Source organism: Aquila chrysaetos, chromosome 13 (genome assembly GCF_900496995.4).
Source record: "Aquila chrysaetos chrysaetos chromosome 13, bAquChr1.4, whole genome shotgun sequence".
NCBI lineage: Eukaryota > Metazoa > Chordata > Aves > Accipitriformes > Accipitridae > Aquila > Aquila chrysaetos.
Genome location: NC_044016.1, coordinates 35,538,397 through 35,556,604, shown reverse-complemented (window position 1 = coordinate 35,556,604; position 18,208 = coordinate 35,538,397). Strand labels below are relative to the sequence as shown.

The window sequence follows — 18,208 nt, the reverse complement described above, 5'->3', positions numbered from 1 at the left end:
AGTACAACAACCACAGAAGAAAATCTATCAAGGAATAAAAGGCTGGGGGCAACCGATGCTCGAGATATAGCGCGCGCTAAGCCAACGTCTGTATATAAACTGCAAAAAACCACCACCAAAGCGGAAATTTCAGTGAAGAAATAAAGATAAGAATACCCACCCCGGCCTACGGAATAACCGCGCTTCGAGACACCACCTTCATTTCCACTGACCGGTGCCGCGGTAACGCTGCCCGTGACGGCCGTCACGCACCCTTCGGCGGCGGCGGCGGTGGTACCGGCTGCGCGGCCACGAGAGCGGCGCGGCACGGCACGGCACGGCACGAGAGCGCGGGCACACGAGAGCGCGGGCGCGGCCTCCTCCCCGTCCGTTACTGACGCGCGTTACGCAACGGGTAACGGACCGCGGGGCCCGGCCGACCTCCCCGAGCCGGCGGCCTCCTCCTCAGCGAAACGGCGGCGCCGTGGGAAGGCTCGGTCGCTGCCGACCCCGGCAGTTCGTGCTTCCCAAACGAGAAACCGGAGCGCTGGCACAGACCCACCCCCTGCCCGGCCGCAGGGCGAACCGCCGGCTCGCGCCTCGGGGTCATCGCCTCAGCGGCCCGCGGCCGCGGAACGGAGCGCCCGGCGACCCCTCGGGGCTCTGGCCCACCGCCGCGCCGGCAAGGTGACTCGAGGGACGCCCGCCTCGGCCCCGACGAGGGACCGGAGGACGCCACCGGGCTCCGCCCGAACGAACGAACGAACGGACGGACGGACAGCCGCCCCGCCGCGGCCCGGGCCCCCCGCCGCTACCTGCCGGCCGCGCTGCCTCCGGGTAGAGGTCTCGGCGCCCCCAAGCGCGCATGCGTGACGCCCCTCCGCCAGCGCGCACGCGCGCCTGCCGTTGCCGCCGCCGCCCCTCCTGTCAGGGCTGGCGGTCCCCGCCCCGCCGGGGGAAAGCGGCGGTTTTGCCGCAGGTCCCGCCGCTCGGGAGCCGGCCGGGACGGCTTCTCAGCGCCAGGCCTCCCCCTCCGCCGGTGCGAGTAAACGGCGGCGAAGCGGCCGGAGCCGACTCCGGTCTCGGCGGGCAGCAGAAAGTTGGAAGGAACGCTGGAGGTGCGTGTGGGGGAGGGAGGAGACCGAGCACCGGGGCCCGGTTGTTAACGGCCCCGGGGCAGCTCCAGTTCCCGCAGCCTGTCACGGAGTCGGTGCGCGGGTCCGGCGGGTGCTGCAGCTCCCCTCAAGCCCTTCAGCTATTTAACAAACACATAAAAATTGTATGTGTTTCTTTTCCGAGTTAAGTAAAGGTGGCCCGTCCACCTGTGTCAAATCCGGTAAAGTGGTCCAAATTGGTAAAAAGTTTTGACATTTCCAATTAGTATTTTGTCCAAATTTAGGCTGATGTGACACGTCACGAATACGAGTTCCAATTTACTATCCCAGCCTTTCCAGTGCCAGGGTCCAGTACAGATAGAGAGTAGTACAAGTCAAACAACACCCCCTCAAGTGCTGTGTGACTGAGCCCAACTGTGCCCGTAGGCGAGGCTTTGGGCAGCGACCAAAAATCGGTGCCAGGAGTTTAGATCACCAAGTCGAATCTATCGAATGGTTGGTGAGGCCAGACGATAGCGGGGAAGTAGCTATAATTCCCACAGGGGGGCAGAGGTTAACTTGGTTACCCCGAAGGGCATCCAGCGGGACCACAAGGAGGTGGTAACCTCTGCAGCTCAGCCCAGTTGGTAACTACGATCCCGTCTTAAGAGAGTCATAGTTACTCCTCCTTACCCGCTGCCGTCCCCCTCTGGACTCCCGCTCAGACAGATCCCGCAGCAAGGGCCGCCGCAGCCCTGAGGCTAAGGAAGGAGATGGGCACACCCGCTCCTGCCCTAACACCTTGCAACAGAAGAAGACAGAACACAGAAGACAGAAGGGCGCAGCTGCTACCGCTGACAGCCCCCACAGGCCCATCTGCATACGCATAAGGTTATGTGTGCACAACCAGCAGTATAGTACGTGCCCATTTACGCAAATTCCCTGTGATAAGCACAAGGTTTGCAGCTATTGCCTCCCGTGATTACCAAATACCTTGCAGTCCAGTTCTGCAGGAGGAGGAGGAGGAGGAGGAGGAGGGCAAGAACTGTAAAGAAAGACAAAGGAGCCCAAAATAAGGGCTAGTTAACTGGGGGCGGGGAGGGGAGAGGAAAAAAAAAGTCACATTGTATGTTTATATAGTTCAAGAAAAACAAACACTGTCAACAAGCTATTTTTCTTCCACCTAGAAGAATTCAGTGTTATGGAGAGAGATTGCAAGGCCAGCAAATTCTGCCGCAAGTCCCAAGACGAAGCAGCCTCTGGGCTGCCTGTTGAGGATGGTAGAGAATGCATCAGTGTAATGCTGTGTGCTGCCTAGGAAACATTTGTAAACATGGCAAGCTTGTGTTACTGCTTTTGGATGCTCTTAAAATTACAGCTTAAAAAATAAATAAATAATGATCAAACAGGATTACACATTCATCATGGAATTCTCACTTCATTTATTCCCACTGATTATTGAAGAAAACACTGAATACACCAGCTATATATATTTTTACTATGAGGCATCAGAAGACTTCGCATAGCACCAAGTTAACTTCTAGTAACCTTACATACCACTGCATGCATTAGGGCTGGGGAACATTCCCAGAAAATAATTAAACTCCCACTAGGAAAAATGGAAGAAAATAAAGGGATAAGCAAGAGTATCAGCCTATAATCTCCATTACTAAGACTGACCAACACTAATTATATAAGAAGAAGTAAAAATGTACTTGTTCTGTAGGCTTAAGTCAGATAAAAATAAACAGTATTACCTCTGTCTGTCTTTTTTTTCTTCCTATGATTCAAGGCAGGTTAAGTAGTCTGACAATACAGATGCAAACTCCTCTCTGCCCCCATAAAGGCAGACAGAGGACCTACTCATTATCAAATCAAGAAAAGTATTACATAATTAGCAATAGTCAAATTGACTATGTATAAAATAGTCTTGCCTTTTGAAACTTGCAATTCTGTAATACATTTGTGTTATACTTCTACAAGGTATTCAAATATGGTAGCAGAAATACATTCCATGCTGATGCTCTATAATATGTCAAAGTCACTAGTTTACTACTTAAAACTAGTTAAGTTTGAAGTTACCCAACAGAATCCCTGTCCCAAATACAACTAGTAATGCAATCTTGACGGGACCTCCTCTCACATCCAAAATAGTCATTAGCTTTCACAATGATTTAAGAGGAGCTATAAAATCAGAGCTGATGGCTTTGCATATAAAAAGGGGCAGATTGACTCTATAGGAGTGGTCGAAATGCATTGATTAATCAGACCGGTCTTCTGGGTAATGGCAAGTTGAACAAAACATGGAACACTGCAACCAATAGTACTACAACATATGTAGGAACAAAGAACACGGGTCACGTGCAGCAGGAGAATGGCCACATTAGCATATGGCCATATTTTAGAAGTAAGGACACGGAAACAGCTTAGCACGAGCTTCAGCTTCACCAGGACACTTAACACATAGATAAGGAGCTACAGACAGTAGTTGAAAATGGTATTCTTCAGGAGTACTTCAGGACACAGCCAGCTTTCTCATTCTGGTGTCTATGTATACATAAGATACAAAGAACTAGAAACAGATCAGAAGAAAGATCTAGCAGACCAATAGGCGGTTCTGAGTGGGCAAATGCCTACATCGGTTCAAAATTTCAATCTGTTAACCAGGAGAAGGCTGGCTAACCAAGAGAAGAGGTCTGTCTTCAGAAGCAGGATTGATGCTGCTAGATTAAACAGTTGTCTGTTAAAAGCCTACGTTAGACATTTTTATGTGTTATTTAAATTGGGTGGGGTTGGGTTTGTTGTTGTGGTTTTTGTTTGTTTGTTTGGTTTTTTTTAAAAAAAAAAACCAAACGCTAAAACCCAGAGACTTCACTTATTCATGACTCAACATTTTTGGATCAAGGCTTGACGTAAAAAAAAAAAAAAAAAGAAAAAAGTAACATTTACGTCAAAAATAGGATCTGTGACCTTCATCAAGAATTGATCTTTCTGTCTTTAAAAATTCATGCAGGTATAAATCTCTGAATGTTTAAGAATATCAGGAGAAAAAGAACAATAGTTTGATTTTTCTCTTAAGGTACCAGGACAAACATCCCGCAAGGTGAAGTCTCAACACTATTCAGAGACTGTACAGTCTCTCATTAGAATTCCCATCCCTTTTCTCTACTCTGTAGGGAAACTCAGTGCCATTTCTCCTCTTCCTTTCACAGCATCTCTGAAACATGTAGCTATTTGCTCTCAGCTGTCTCCTCCGACACTGAATTAGCATCAGAGGTACACCCACAGTGCTGTTCTGTATTGGTGTTACCTTTACTTTATAAATAAAAGCAAGGTCCATCCTGGCAAAAGGCTATGTCTACAAACATAACCTCCACATTGTGTCACATGCAAGGACAACATTCTTTTGTTTTAGGCTCAGTTATGAGGAATGGGATAACTGCACAATTCTTGTAACAGTAATCTAATTAATGTATAATGATGCTCTTAGATGAAAAGAAACAAGTGGAACGCTTTTTGCTATTGCTGTCTTTGGGCAACATAAAGCTCTCTGGAGCTCCTGACAATTGCGAATGGTCGTCTGCATTGCTGTACCACTCATAAAACCCATTACACTAAGAGCTAAGCACATAAAATAAGAACTGCAAGCACTCATGCACCTGCTTACCCAACTGAAGAAATGGGTACATAGAAAAAACATTCTGGAGAACTTCCAAGGAGTTCTCCAGAATATGCAACTGCGCTCTAACCAAACACAGAGAACAAAGACAGACGCAACTGTGTAAGAACAATCTCTACACAGGCACACATCCTTCTGGTTTTAAAAGGCACAACAGCAGTTCTTGCAGCCAGTTTCAGCTGAACAAACTCTACAGGGAAGACATTAGCAGATACATTATTTAGTAAAATAAAAGCACACCACTTTTAAAACAAACTCTGCAGCAGAGCTAGTGCAAAGGAGGCAGAAAATAATCCTTTTATGCACATCAAGAATTTCCACACGTTTACAAAATCTCTGCATACCTCGCCAAACCTGTAATAGATGCTTAGCCAGTAAACAAGGATTAGTTTCTGGATCAGAGAAACATCCACAAAGGAGATACAAATTTGTTCAGAATGGCAAGGGAGGGCTCTTGTCTAAAAGAAACCACAATTCAGCATGCATGACGGTGGAATGTTCCGTGTTACTGACATGGGAAAACATGGAAACCTTAAGATTTGCTCTGGATTTCTCAAATGATTTCAGTAGGACATTTGGGGCTGAATAAAAGGAGAAAGCCAGAATGAGGCTGGGGAAGGCAGTCACTAATCCATGGCCAGGGCACGTTGAACATTGATTTCTCACCAGGAGAGCAGCTAGGAGGAATCTGTGGACAAGACAGAGTGGCTGAAGAAAGGAGAGAAGGGCAGATCACATACTGCTTATCATAGGTCAAGAGGGAGAAAAGCTGCCTTTGCACCTCAGGCTGTGCTTCTGGGCTTTACTATGCACATCATTTCCAGACCAAAATCTGTAAGCCAGTTAGTTCTCAGTGACATTGCTTGACATCCAGAAATTTTTCAGCACTGTGACCTTGGCTTCTGTTCGTCTTGTCAAACGCTAGTCAGTAGAGCAGCACAACGATCACACCTGAGCACCTGCCAAAAGACTAAGAGTTATTAGTAATGCAAAGCAGTATAAAGGGATGTGCATTTTAATCTAGTTATTTGTGCACTGTGCCACAAACTCAGGTCTCCTCCTCCATAAGCTAACAGCAGCAACTAAGGAAACACCAGCCTGCAACACATAAGCACCTTAACACCTTACATTTATTTCAGTCCATAACCCTGGATGATAAGCAATAGTGTGTCCAATAGGCTGACCCAGTGCTACGAGATTCTCTTCCCTTCTCCCTAGGCAAGCAAGTTAAGTGAAGATTAGTTTCTTTAAAAACTCAAAAGAATACTTTAAAGTCTAGATGCCTCAAACATTTCTACCTGCTGTCAAAATAACCTGTAATGTTTAACAAAGCTGCAAAGAAAGCAACTGGCCCAGCAGATTTCAGGTTCCCCATCACTGGAGGTTTTTGACAGCAGCCAGAGACATGAATAATCATTTAAAAATTCCACTTCAAGACCGGAAAGGGTCTTCCAAAGACACATACCCCATTTCCTTTTCCCATTTGTTCAAGTTATCTCAGAGCTTGAATATACAGCCTTGTCCGATTTTGAACTTGAAATCCTACAGAAAATTGTTAGTTATGTCTGGCTTGTGCATCACATTCATTCTTCTATAGTCATGTAAAAGTGTATTTCAGTAGCACCAGCAGTAATGACTTTACATTCTATAACTATGTGCCAAGACGCAACTTCAGCACTGGAATTTAAGACATTTCTGCCTTTCATGTTTCTCACTAGTCTTAGGTGTTCCCATGATGTATTTTTAAACAAAAAATATTGGAGCAGTTAGCTGTGCAGCTAAGCACATGGGCGGTCTTTTTTTGGCCTGATTTATGTGTTCTGAAAATCCTGCCTCAACATGTCTGCTGGCCAGTGGGGAGTCATAATACATTGTTTTGTGTAACCAATACTGAAAGTTTCTTATGCTTTCTTCTACTCGGTGGGGGTGGGAAATAGACTTTTAGGTGCTTTTTTCCACCCACCTCCCTTCAAATATACATCTGAAGAGAGAGACATAAACATACAGAGTCTGAGATATAAGCACTGTAAGAATAGTCTTATAATAATTATGGCACAATTTAAGTGCTGTAAGAATAATGCTCTCCTAATACAATTCTTCTAGTCTCCTGATATAGATGAAACAAACCGGTCTCACTGAAGTTTCAGAGCCATTTAAGTTTTCTTAATTGTGCAATGCCAGTACTAATTCACTGCCATGGCCAAATCTGATCTATGGTTATTTATAAGTGCCTGCTGCTACACACAGATGCTGTAGATTATATCCTCAAGCAATTTATGCCGGCATCTTGTATTAGCAAAACGTTCATTCAAGCATTCCAAGATGCTCTACAGACATAATTACTCAAACTGCATTAAAAAAAAAAAAAGAAAAATAAAATCATACATATTACTTAATGAGACAATTTGCAACAACTATGCAAAAGCAATGGTTTTACTTCCAAATCTTTCAACCTCAACAAAGTAAGCAGCAAAAAAAAGTTATTTCCTCCAAGAACTGCCCAGTTTTTAGATATTAAAGTTAGTGATGTTTGCACAGAGTATGTCTGTGTATATGATATTAAAACACAGAAGCATCAGAACTCTGATTGTCTTTTGCAAAACTACAAGAAACAAGCTAAGAAGGCCTGTTCAGTTTGAAATATCCAGACTTTTCTAACAATGATCACAGCCTAAGAGCTACTAAAGTTATTAGAAAAAAACTAATAGCTTGATCGCCACAGGTATTATCAAATCAAAACACATGGCCTTTTATAAAAGGCTAATATTGCTTAGTAAGACTTTCCAGCGACTCCAAAGAACCAGCATTAATTTTGATTGACAGCCACCAACTTCAAACCAAGCTGCAAGAAATTTAGTAAGATGAAACATTTTGCCTTTACATCAGAACTTTCTGCTTCTCAGGGGTTAAATAGAAACCTGCGATTTATTGTCTGATAGTTTTTTACTAAATCCTAAAGCAAAAGACAATATGCATTCTCTAAGGGGTCCGACTGCCACACTACCTTCCCCACAGGTTTTTCTAGTATCACAGCCCATTCACTTAAGCACAGTGTTTTAATCAGCTTTAAGGGGGAAGAGGAGTAGGAAGAGAGAGAGATCAAAATGAGATCTTAAAGAATTTAATCTTCACATTCTGTGCAAGTGCCATGGACTTGCTTTAAATATCAGTAATGTACACTTTTTGCAATAACATCCAAAGAAAGAACATGCACTTTGTGTGTTCGTAAGAAGCTATGAAAACATCTCTCTAGGTTACAAACCTAGACGAGCAGTTATTCACTCCGATCCTTTGGCTCTCGGTATTTCCACTGGATATAGTCAAAGATGTCTTTTTCACATTCTACTGGTAAGGCCTCCCCGGCAACTCCTGCAAGCAAATTACAGATGCTATTTGAAAGGTGGAAGGTCTGTACAATCCTGAAATGCCAAATGCATTGCAAGATTAAGACAAAAATGCTATATGTAAAACAGACTTAAAAAAACCAAAACAAAACACCCCCCACAGACCTTTTCATACAGTATTTAGGTACTGATTCTCATTAGTGTCAAAGGAAATCAGGTAATGAATTAACTTCGGGGCCATGTGGTTATGCAGTTAAATATATTTATATTTGCGTTTGTATGTATATGTGTGTGTGTGTGTATATATGTGTATATAGACAGCCCCCCTCCAAAACAAAACAACCGACAGACATGACATATCTTGTTAAAAGAGTGGGAAACCACATATGTGCTGTGCATGGCACTGAAAAAACAATCTTTATGTCAGTAAGACTTTAAGTAGATTAGGTGGCCCAGAGAGGTAACTTTGTGCCACAGCACTGCCTATACATAAGTAGGCTGCCTCTTCCTGCTCTAATGGCGTCCCAATACCACAAAGGACACTGAAAAATTGCATGAACTACAGTATTTATCAGAAGCATTTCCAACACACTGAGAAACCAATTTAAGAAGATTGCACAAAGCATGTAACTAGAAAGAATACTCTGTGCAAAGGCCCAGACTGACCAGTGACACCCAAGGGACGGATTGTATACTCATTGATCGTGAAGCCCATTTCCAGAGCATGAGCTCTCATGTTCTTGTTGAATATGTCACTTCCTGTGAAATACAGTACACCACAGTAATACTGATCTTTAGGGATAAGCCTAGAATAAAAGTGGAAGAAAAGTACAGATTTAGAACAAATACATTAACACAAAAGTTACAAGCCATTTGGAATTCAGCCATTCAGACACTGTTCTAGGTTTACTTCCTATTTACATGCACACATTCTGCAACTCTGTACGTCTGATTTTCCCACAAGCCAGATGCAAGAATGAAATGAATTGCATATCAAAGAAAGGTTCAGCACATCTACCCTGACCCAGAAGTTACTGGTGTTCAGTCACTACATGGTTCCAGTGCTTGCACTCCTGCCAAGAATTAATGCCAAAGGAGTATGATAAAGTAGGTCACAACTCTGAAACTGAATACAAAGTCAGGATTTAAAATACAGGATTCTTGCCAATAACCTCTTGTAGATACCAGCAGTTTACAGTGGCTTCCATACTGCAAAGGAATTAGAAACCTAGTAAATGCCATGTTCTGAACGTGGAAGAAGAGATATGAATGCAGAACTTGATGCAAATGCCTACTATGCAGCAGACAGCTAAAGTAGGGGGTTTTTTTTAGGTGTGTGTACCGGATATCAATTCTCCTATGTGGATAGGCTGTTCCATCTTCTTTATCTGGCAGCTGACAGACACCCTGTGAGGAAGTAAGGAAAGCAAGAAATTCAAAATTAAATGAAACAGATTTGAGATCAATCTTCACCTCCCCACCCCTAAACAACCTCTAAACAATCCTCAGCCATCCTGGAGAGCAAAGTTAAATTCCCACCAAACTGATTAAATATTTTACTAGAACAGTTGGATGTCATAGTACTGTGAATCACTATTTTTACACTGCTAAGAGAACCATAGTTGAGTGTAGCATAACTGCTTCTTAAGTTTTTATTACAGCAGGAAGGAGCAAAGGACTTCTCATTTCCCATTCCTCTGCCTTGACTATTATCAGGCTCTTGAGCATGCACAAACATCAGCAGGTTAAGGAAAATGTAGACGGAGTTGAAGCTAATAGAATTTTAAAAAAAGAAAGTTTTTTCTTAAGAAATCCTCTGTCACTTTTCATTTCAAACTGCTTTGTAATCTTCATGGAATTCACCTGTCAGCCTCTTCTTTTTTTCCCTAGTCTATAATCACCTTAAATGACAACGCAGTAGGGGGAAGGGATATGAGCCATAAGGAATGATGAGAGATGTTCAGATACTAAACTGTTTCACCAATTGCAGCTTCATGCTGAGACTTCTACTCTTAGGTTTGTTTTGAAAGCTTAACATTGCTTATGCTTTTAAAGTTATATTGTCTGCCTCCTTACTGAGACTTACTTTTCTCAGATTCTCAGCTGCAGTCATATTTCCCTTTTTAGAACATTCCTTTCTTAGCATCCACTTTGAAGACAAGAGCTATTCCACAACTATTTAAGACTGACAGGATTATACAGAGCAAATGGTCACTATAATAAGCTTGTCAAACTGCAAATGCAAACTGCGAATGCAGAGTGTGTCTGCTTTTGGCTCACAAATGTACATTTAGCTTTAAACCCACACAGTATTCACACTTAAACCATTTGGCAAGAACAAGAGCAACTTTCACTTATTCCTCCTAAAGATCAAGCCCTGCCCCCCCCAAAGCCATCAAGTTTCATTCCCTCTGAGAATGCAACACAAACTAAACTGAAGACAAATGCTCAGAGTTCTTTTAGCTCTTATTTTAAGCAAAGCCAGACCAACAAACAAAAATATAAAATAATCAAGTGCTCCAACAGCCCCTTTCACCTTGAGAAAGCAAGTATCTTTAACTGTAGTATCATATATTTAAATATATTTATGCCTTCCAAAAGATTAGCTGAATATAATGGTATCTTGATTCTTAATTAGAAATTCATAAATCATGGACCTTTGGTGAACCCTCCTGCAGGACCACTCCTCTGAGCTTCGAAGGAATTCCATAAAGCCAGTATGAGTGACTGACAGGAACTAACCAGTCCTCATTTCCACTCAGTATTGCTTATGGGTCTACAATTCTCTGTTAGAATTCACTTTTAACCAGCCTGTAAGACCAGGATGCCTGGGGCCTGTAAAGAAAACTAAGTGAAGCAAGATAACACCTAATTCACATTTAAGAAAAAAAAAAGTTTTGCTGTGAGCGAGGGACCTAACAAAATGAAAGTTCCTGTAATTCATTACTTTCTTCAGGCATCCCACATACTCCCTATTATATCCTGAGTCTAGCAGCTTATCCATTAAATCCGCTTTGCAACAAAATTGACAAAAAAAGGAGACAAAAGTATACTATGTATTAGACAAAACAAGGTAAACATAGGCCTGAGATCAAAGATAGCATTTCCAAGATCTTGAGGACAGAATTACAAAAGTGGTCACTGGTGCAACTGAAGTGAGGTTCTGCTAAAGTTCTAGGGAAACATCAAGCAAAATAGTGACACAACTGGCATTGTGTGATGAAGGTTATGTCAGTGGGGTTCAGAACTACATAAATACCTGTAGATTTTCTAATACTGAAATCTTACCATGAAAGATTCACTAAGAGTTAACTGCAGAAAGTTTTTATGGGGGTAAAGGAGGGAATTTAAAAAAAAAAAAAAAAAAAAAAAATCACAACTCCAACAGTCCAAATAAAGTATCTTGTATATATCCTAGCTTCTGTCAGGAAAGGTAATCCCCCCCCAACATCCTTCACCACCAAAAAAGCCTTACCATGAACTTGGTGTCACCTTTAGACAGCATATCTGTGACAAAGTGGACTTTTTCCAGTTGTTCTACAACTTGATGCAGAAGTTTTGACTAGGAACAGTGACAGCACAAAAGAAGAAATTATTTCAGAAATAACAAGAATATTTTACCCATTTACCAGACAATGGCCCACATAAGTATGGGACATCACTATAATTATATGTATTATTGTATATGAAATTTGTTCTAGAGAGGGAAAAAAAGATAATAATTCTGAGAAAAAGCTAATAAAATTACAGTTGTGCAACATAAAAAAAACTTCCACTGAAATCCCCATGTCAGATTGATTTCATTGGAAGTGACAAAACTAGTTTCTTGGTTTGAGTTTTCAACTTCTATGCAATGAAACTATTGAAGCAACACAAGACATACAAACTGTCATTAAGACTTCTCCACAGTTAGTCCCAAAAGATTACAAGGGCAGCAGGACATTTGCTTCTCATCCAAAAGATATGGCTACATAAAGAGATACTTTCTCTACCTATAATCTCTGCTTTACCCAGCTAGCTGTTACAGTTTTACATTGTAAAAGCACATGAATTTGAGGGGGTGAGGGTGGGGGGAGTATGCGTGAAGGGAATAGGAGGGATGGAAGGATAAGAGTAAACATACTGAATAGTTCTGCAAGAGGAACAGAACATTATACATGGACCTGAGAAGTGATTGTAACTCCTCAAAATAAACACGGTGATCCAAGAAAAAAGAGTTCACTATTACAGTAACAAAAAGATGCAAAAAGATGCAAGACAAGTCTGAGACTATGTATCTTCTGAATTTAAACATACCCTTGTGGAAGTAATGCATAGTACTGATCCACAGTAGCAGAGAAACACACCTGTTTGGATGATTCAGATGTGAAACTTGGATGGGTTAGGAGAACATCCATATCGCCGCTTGATTCTGCACCTAGGCAAGTAAGCAAAGAAAAATCACTCTGCGTATGACAAAGTACATCAACATTGGTGAACATTCATCTAACCTCTTCCTATAAACATGTTTTTCTGGTACAAAATAGTCAGTCACTATTCAAGATATTTGAAAAAAAAACAATCTTAAAGTTAAGAGAACCTTGTTCTTCCATCAAAAAAAAGTTTATATCCCCACATAACTCAGAAAATACCAAAAGAATTTCTTGCTGTACTCCATAGCAATGAAGCACAAATGTTGTTAGCGTAAAACCAAAGCAAACAATTCACACATTACAATATACTACTCTTTATGGGGGCAAGGTGGAGAAGCAAGGATTTACGCAGGTGTTTCATCACTGAACTAACCAGTCAAGACAATACTAACAGGAAAAAGCCAGGTTCCAGCACAGACTTTCTCTCTAGAAGAACAACATATACAGTACTGAGTCTTGCTTATTAGCCCAAAGTAAGCATTGCAAGATCACAGAGTACCAACCTCGTCTAAAACTGCCACAGACTGTAGCAATATAGTTTGGGTCCAGCTTCTTTACCTCTTTCAGCACAATTTCCTATGTAAAAAGGAAAGATGTGTGTTTAGAGGCGTCAGTCATTCATTGGCCACCAGCGCCTCACATCATTGATAAAGACATTCTTACCTGCATTTGCAGCATTTCTTCCCTTGGGATTCTTTTCTCAAAATCTTCAAAATATCTGCATATATAAAAATAAGTGTCTGAAAGAGTGGCAAGGGTAGGATCTTAAAATTTTAGTCAATTAAATGTGTATCAGAGGAAAGAATACAACTTCTATTACTGTCACATCACAAAAAGCTCCCCATTCTCATCAAACATCTTAGAAAACATCTTGCCAAGAGACAGTAAAATTCACAACTGCAAATTCGACAATGCTTGGAAGATGGTTTCATTGCATATTATTTCCACTGTATATGAAGAGCTGCTATGAGGTGCGAGTAATATTACTGTATAACCAATTGGTTTGTATTTATATAGCCCTCTGAAAATACAAAAGGTTCCTGACAAAACTCAGTCCACCAGCAAGCAGGAGGAACAGGTCCCTCACACATGGTCAGAGGTGATCTATGCTGGAAAGAGCTAAATGGAAGCTCACAAGTCAAATGCAGCTCCTGGTATCTTTGCATGCAGCTGTAAAAAACAGACTGCAAGCGTGCCGCTTGACTGTGGAGAAAAAAAGGCCAGGTGAAACAATGACACACCTGACCAGCAGGCACATTCTTTACCCCTCCAGCACCAGAACCATTGACACCAAGCACTGGCAGCCATACTGCAGCCTCAGAGCCACACGTTCCCTGATGCTTGTTACCCAACCATCCCAATCCCAAGATTTGCAGACAGAGCTTCTGGATATGGAACTCACCCCCCTCTGAGAGTTGCAGTAAACTAGGGACAAAAAGACCACCATGGAGCACTGAAACCATTCTTTCAGCTCAGCACTTACCGGAGGTTCTGAAACAACATCTGAGCACAACGCTGGAAGCAGACCCAAGGGCAACGTGTGCACTAGCAGCATGGATAGGTCAGGTGAGTTTTCCATTACTCACTTAACAGCGAAAGGTTTTCCCTTGAATGCTCTCACGTATAAAGGCAGGGATGCACACTGGGTATGGGGCTGGCTCAGATGAGCAGTGCGAAGGCGACAACCATTGTGTAACCCTTCTCACTCACTGGCAAGCAGTTTGTCCAGATCATGTATTCTGCATCTCTGCCACTGATGTGAAAACGCTAGAGCTGGCCCCACACAGAACCAACTCAGATATAGGGCTTTATTTGGTTCAGTTGCAGCTTCTTGCAAACACAGCTACAGTTGTTCCAGAACTAGCACACTGGAACAGCCACTCAGCAAGGAGCATTCAAGCTGGTAAGAACTGAGGGACAGACAGACATTCTGCATGGCATTCTCAAGTTCAGACATGCAAAGGTCTTACCTGGCTCACAACACATAACAAAAAATAGCCTGGGCCACTTTTATGCAGATTCCCAAGAAACATCATTGCAACCTTGCTAAAGTGATTCTCCATGAGCTAACTGAAAAAGTAACTTGAAATTAATTTCCTTCTGGACGGAGACTAAGCCTACTGAATTTCAACCCCAGTGAAACAAAAGCTCTGAATAACTGCTGAAAAGCACGTAGAGCACACAGAGACAACAGAACCTTACTTGGCCTGCGTAACCTTACGTTACATCCTGGTGTCTGAAGGAGTCATTAGAAAACCGAGCACTTGCACCCAAGAAAGCTTACTTCAACCCAATTCGCTGGTGATGGGTCAGCTTGTGCTCATTTTTTCTTAGATCTAGAAGAATTAAGAAAAACAACAAAAAAAAAGTTACTTGAGGACTAAAAATCTTACAGTAAGTTTCCACCACTGCAAAGATGATGCATGCAAACAATACCTAACAAGAGAACAGCAACCTCAAACACAAAGGAAGAGATTTTAAACTGACAGCTGGTAGGATGAGTACAAACGCATAGAGCACTTCCCGATAAAAGACTTCAATAGACCATTCACCTCAAAGCCAAAATCCTTGTTACTTTCCATGTCATCTGTAAGTACTTTACTTTGGATATGTATGTAATGCCTTTAGCCTGTCCACTAACTTTAGCATCTTACACACTTCCCTCAAAGCCTAGGGCGTATCTGCTATCACAGTACACTGTGGAAGAGGCAGCTTGACAGAAAAACACATTATTGGAGTGTGAACTGAGGACCAAAAGTTGCACTTACCTTCTAAAGTCTTGATTCCTTCCTCAACAAACTTCCTAGCAGCAGCAGGACTGCAAAGAGACAAGGCAATCTGCCATCAGGAACAGCAAGAATCAGAATTTACTGTAACTGCCTAGGTTCTTCAAGGCCAAGACTGAAGTCACTTCTGATGCTTACCCTCTTTTCAGCATACGCATTTTCGGTTTGTACTTTCAATCAGCAGAGATGCCTATCCAAGGCTTGGCCTGCACATTTTTTAGCATTGATACAACTACATAGTGATGTATAATTGTAAAAAATAAACAAAATCTCACCAGATAGGCAATACTGCTTTAGACAATACTTTTGAATGCATGATAAAAACTACTTTAACCACAAGCAGTCTCTGAACCAGCTTAAGGCAACAGCAACACAAAGTGTCTTTAGACTAGCACTTCAAAAAACCCAACAAGGCTCCAGTTAGCAACCTACAGTACAGCAAAGCAGTCCCAGCTCCAGTTCGGCTGGAGAGTTTGACTTAAGCACGGCACTCAAGCAAATGGCTGAACCTTTTTCCCCTTTAAGGGTTTGTCATTCGATTAATCTGCTTGACTCTGCGGGGAAAGAACAACATTTCAACTGAGAGACAGGCATTCAAGTAACGTTATACCCAGATACCTATCCAATATCTCAAAACACTGAGAACCACCTGCCCGGAAGCATAGTCCCTTCCTGGGGAACTACTCTCCAACTAGTCTGAACTCCCATGGTTACAGCTCCACCACCTTAAATACTTTGAATCCACTTCCTCAATAGAACTCTTACATTACAATAGAATTGTGAGATCTTGACCTGCCGTTTACTTCCTTTCTTACCCTTCCCAGCATCTCTTGCTGGATTCCAGACCAAGAGAGGCAACTTCCACTGTCCTGAGACAGGACAGGACCCAAGCTTCTCCTTCTGCATCCCATTCCAATTTCTCCAAGGCATTCTCAAATCCCAGTATATCCTCAAACTTTGAGCACCATTGTCCCTGGGCCCAACTTCCCACCAAAAGTCCCAAAGAGACTTCTCACTTCCACTCTTCTCAGTCTTTCATGGTTCCATTCTTGGTCAGCTCCTCTCTCCTTCCCCTCTCAGTTTGCACACAGGAGCTTCCCACTTCCACTCCTCTACTGCAGTTTGTAATCGATGATTCTATATCCTTTCTTTTCAGCCAATTGTGTCATCACAACAAGGTGTCTCAGCATGGGCACTACAGCATCAGCTCAAACTCATTCTCTTCATTATTTGCAATTACCCAAATTCTGTTCATAACTCCACCAAATAAACAGGAGAAGGAAAAAAACCAAAAAAACCAAACCAACCAAACAAAAAAACCTTACCCAATGCCAGTAACTCGTGTCAAGAAATTGATAGATGCGCTTGTATCATCTTGTCGAATCTGCAAAAACAAAACAACACAAACCAAACCCTTCTTTATTCCATTTGCAATAAACAAAGAAAACCTGAGAAGATAAAACAGCTTAGTCAGACTCTGCTTTGGAGGCTCACTATAAATCAATGCAAAACAGTACCAAGGGTAGTACCATGTATCACAATAATGCCATATGTACCAAGCCTGACAACTGCCTAACTACCCATGCTAAGGTGAACAGCACAGCTAAACCACAAAACTGCACAGCCTTCCAGAGTCAGAATTCCACTTCTCACAGAAGACGTTCACATGCTGATTATATAACCTAAAATATCTTCATAAATAGACAGTTTTGAGGCTTTGGCTAAGCTTCTCGTTCCCTGCTTTCTACTCGCCATAGGCTCCATGACCACCATTCTTAAGCTTGACATCAGTCTCTCCAGGGACAACAACAGAAATTGCACAAAGCAAGCAGGCTACTTTGCAGGTTACAAAGAAAAGCTACTATTGAGAAATAGAGCACAAAGGAGAGAAACGCACCTTTTCCAATTTGCGTAGTTTTCCAGTGGATAAGAACTCATCTATCTTCTCAGCTATTTTAGCACCTACTCCATCCTAAATATTGGGGGGGAGGGGAAACAAGTTAACTTCAGGATCACTAAAAGTCATTACATCTGGAAAAAAAGGGAAGCTGCACAGAATTTAGAGTCCAGAAAGAACTATGAGGCCACCGAGACCACGACAAAATGTTGGACCATAAGGGAGCACAAGAATTCAAGGGCACACCGCAAGCAGCATAAACGCTGTAATTCAAGGGCTACATTAAAAGCTCCCCCAAAGCAGTAATTCTGAACAAGGCGGGCTTTGCTCAAGTTCCCTGAATTTAGCGAAGCGGTAACAGAGCAAAGGGGAACCCTGACGCAGCAGAACCCTCGTATGGCAGAGCCTCAGCTGGAGCCCCCAGGTCCAGCAAGGACCCCCCCCAGCAGCCACACCGCATCCCCGTCCCCGAGCACCTGCCTCGGCCGCGGGCAACAGGAGCTGGCGCAGGCGGGATCAGCCTCCCCCTGCCCCCACGCTCCCCGGTAGCCCCCCGCTCCCTCCAGCTACCCCACGGACCCCCCCCCCCCCCCACCGCTGAAGCGGCCACCAACACCTTACCAGCTTCTTGGCCTCGGCCCCGCTCCGGATCTTACTGGGATACCGGGAAATAACCGAAGCTGCTTTCCTGCAGAACAGGGGCCGGTCAGCACCCACGCGCGGCGGCGGCGGGGGAGCGGGGAGGGGGAGAGGCGGTACCTGTACGCGTTGTACTTGTGAATGGCCCGGTTCACGTTGCGCTCGTAATTAGCCAGCTCTGAGGGGAGAACCGCGGTGAGAGAGCGGCCGGCCGGCCCGCGGACCCTCCCACCGCCCGCCCAGCCCCTCCCTACCGGTAAGAAAGTCGGTGATGCCCTCGTTGGGGCTCTCCTGAGGAGCCTTCCTCTTGCTCATGGCCGGCGTCGGTACCGCCGTCGGTACCGGGAGGCGGCGGAAGCGCCGGCCGGAGGTGACAGG

At 43.3% G+C, this 18,208-nt stretch overlaps 3 protein-coding genes across 7 annotated transcripts in view; 1 reads left to right on the top strand and 2 right to left on the bottom strand.

Annotated features, from left to right (window-relative positions):
- The window catches only part of VDAC3 (voltage dependent anion channel 3), a 14,805-nt gene extending 13,970 nt beyond the window's left edge, over positions 1-835 (bottom strand). For both annotated transcript variants that reach the window (XM_030036203.2, XM_030036204.2), the window contains exon 1: positions 795-835. The gene's annotated coding sequence lies outside the window, so the exon portion shown is untranslated. The remainder of the gene's footprint in view (positions 1-794) is intronic.
- Positions 1-18,208, bottom strand: part of POLB (DNA polymerase beta) — a 27,713-nt gene extending 9,505 nt beyond the window's left edge. The window contains exons 1-15 of one of the 3 annotated variants that reach the window (XM_030036200.2): positions 18,085-18,208; positions 17,951-18,008; positions 17,813-17,879; positions 17,192-17,266; positions 16,620-16,678; positions 15,277-15,326; positions 14,793-14,844; positions 13,172-13,226; positions 13,012-13,084; positions 12,443-12,513; positions 11,572-11,658; positions 9,439-9,503; positions 8,763-8,902; positions 8,015-8,121; positions 2,496-5,711 (exon numbers count right to left, since the gene is read on the bottom strand). In XM_030036200.2, the coding sequence (XP_029892060.1) occupies positions 8,027-8,121; positions 8,763-8,902; positions 9,439-9,503; positions 11,572-11,658; positions 12,443-12,513; positions 13,012-13,084; positions 13,172-13,226; positions 14,793-14,844; positions 15,277-15,326; positions 16,620-16,678; positions 17,192-17,266; positions 17,813-17,879; positions 17,951-18,008; positions 18,085-18,145 (1,008 nt within the window). In that variant the 5' untranslated portion in view covers positions 18,146-18,208 and the 3' untranslated portion in view covers positions 2,496-5,711; positions 8,015-8,026. The other 2 variants (XM_030036201.2, XR_003926469.2) reach the window with 2 other exon arrangements.
- Positions 795-2,479, top strand: LOC115349780. Of its 2 annotated transcripts, none has more exons than XM_041128518.1 (2): positions 795-1,097; positions 2,261-2,479. In XM_041128518.1, the coding sequence occupies exons 1-2, from the start codon at positions 845-847 to the stop codon at positions 2,389-2,391; spliced, it is 384 nt and encodes a 127-aa protein (XP_040984452.1). In that variant the 5' UTR covers positions 795-844; the 3' UTR covers positions 2,392-2,479. The 2 variants fall into 2 exon arrangements, 1 of the variants encoding a protein (XP_040984452.1); XR_005933863.1 differs by having other exon boundaries at positions 989-1,097; positions 1,803-2,479.

Excerpts from the sequence above, each read along its gene's own strand:
- LOC115349780 (XM_041128518.1), top strand. The coding sequence starts at position 845 with ATGCGTGACGCCCCTCCGCCAGCGCGCACGCGCGCCTGCCGTTGCCGC. Across the intron at positions 1,098-2,260 it reads AGTTGGAAGGAACGCTGGAG|AAGAATTCAGTGTTATGGAG; the intron begins GTGCGTGTGGGG and ends TCTTCCACCTAG.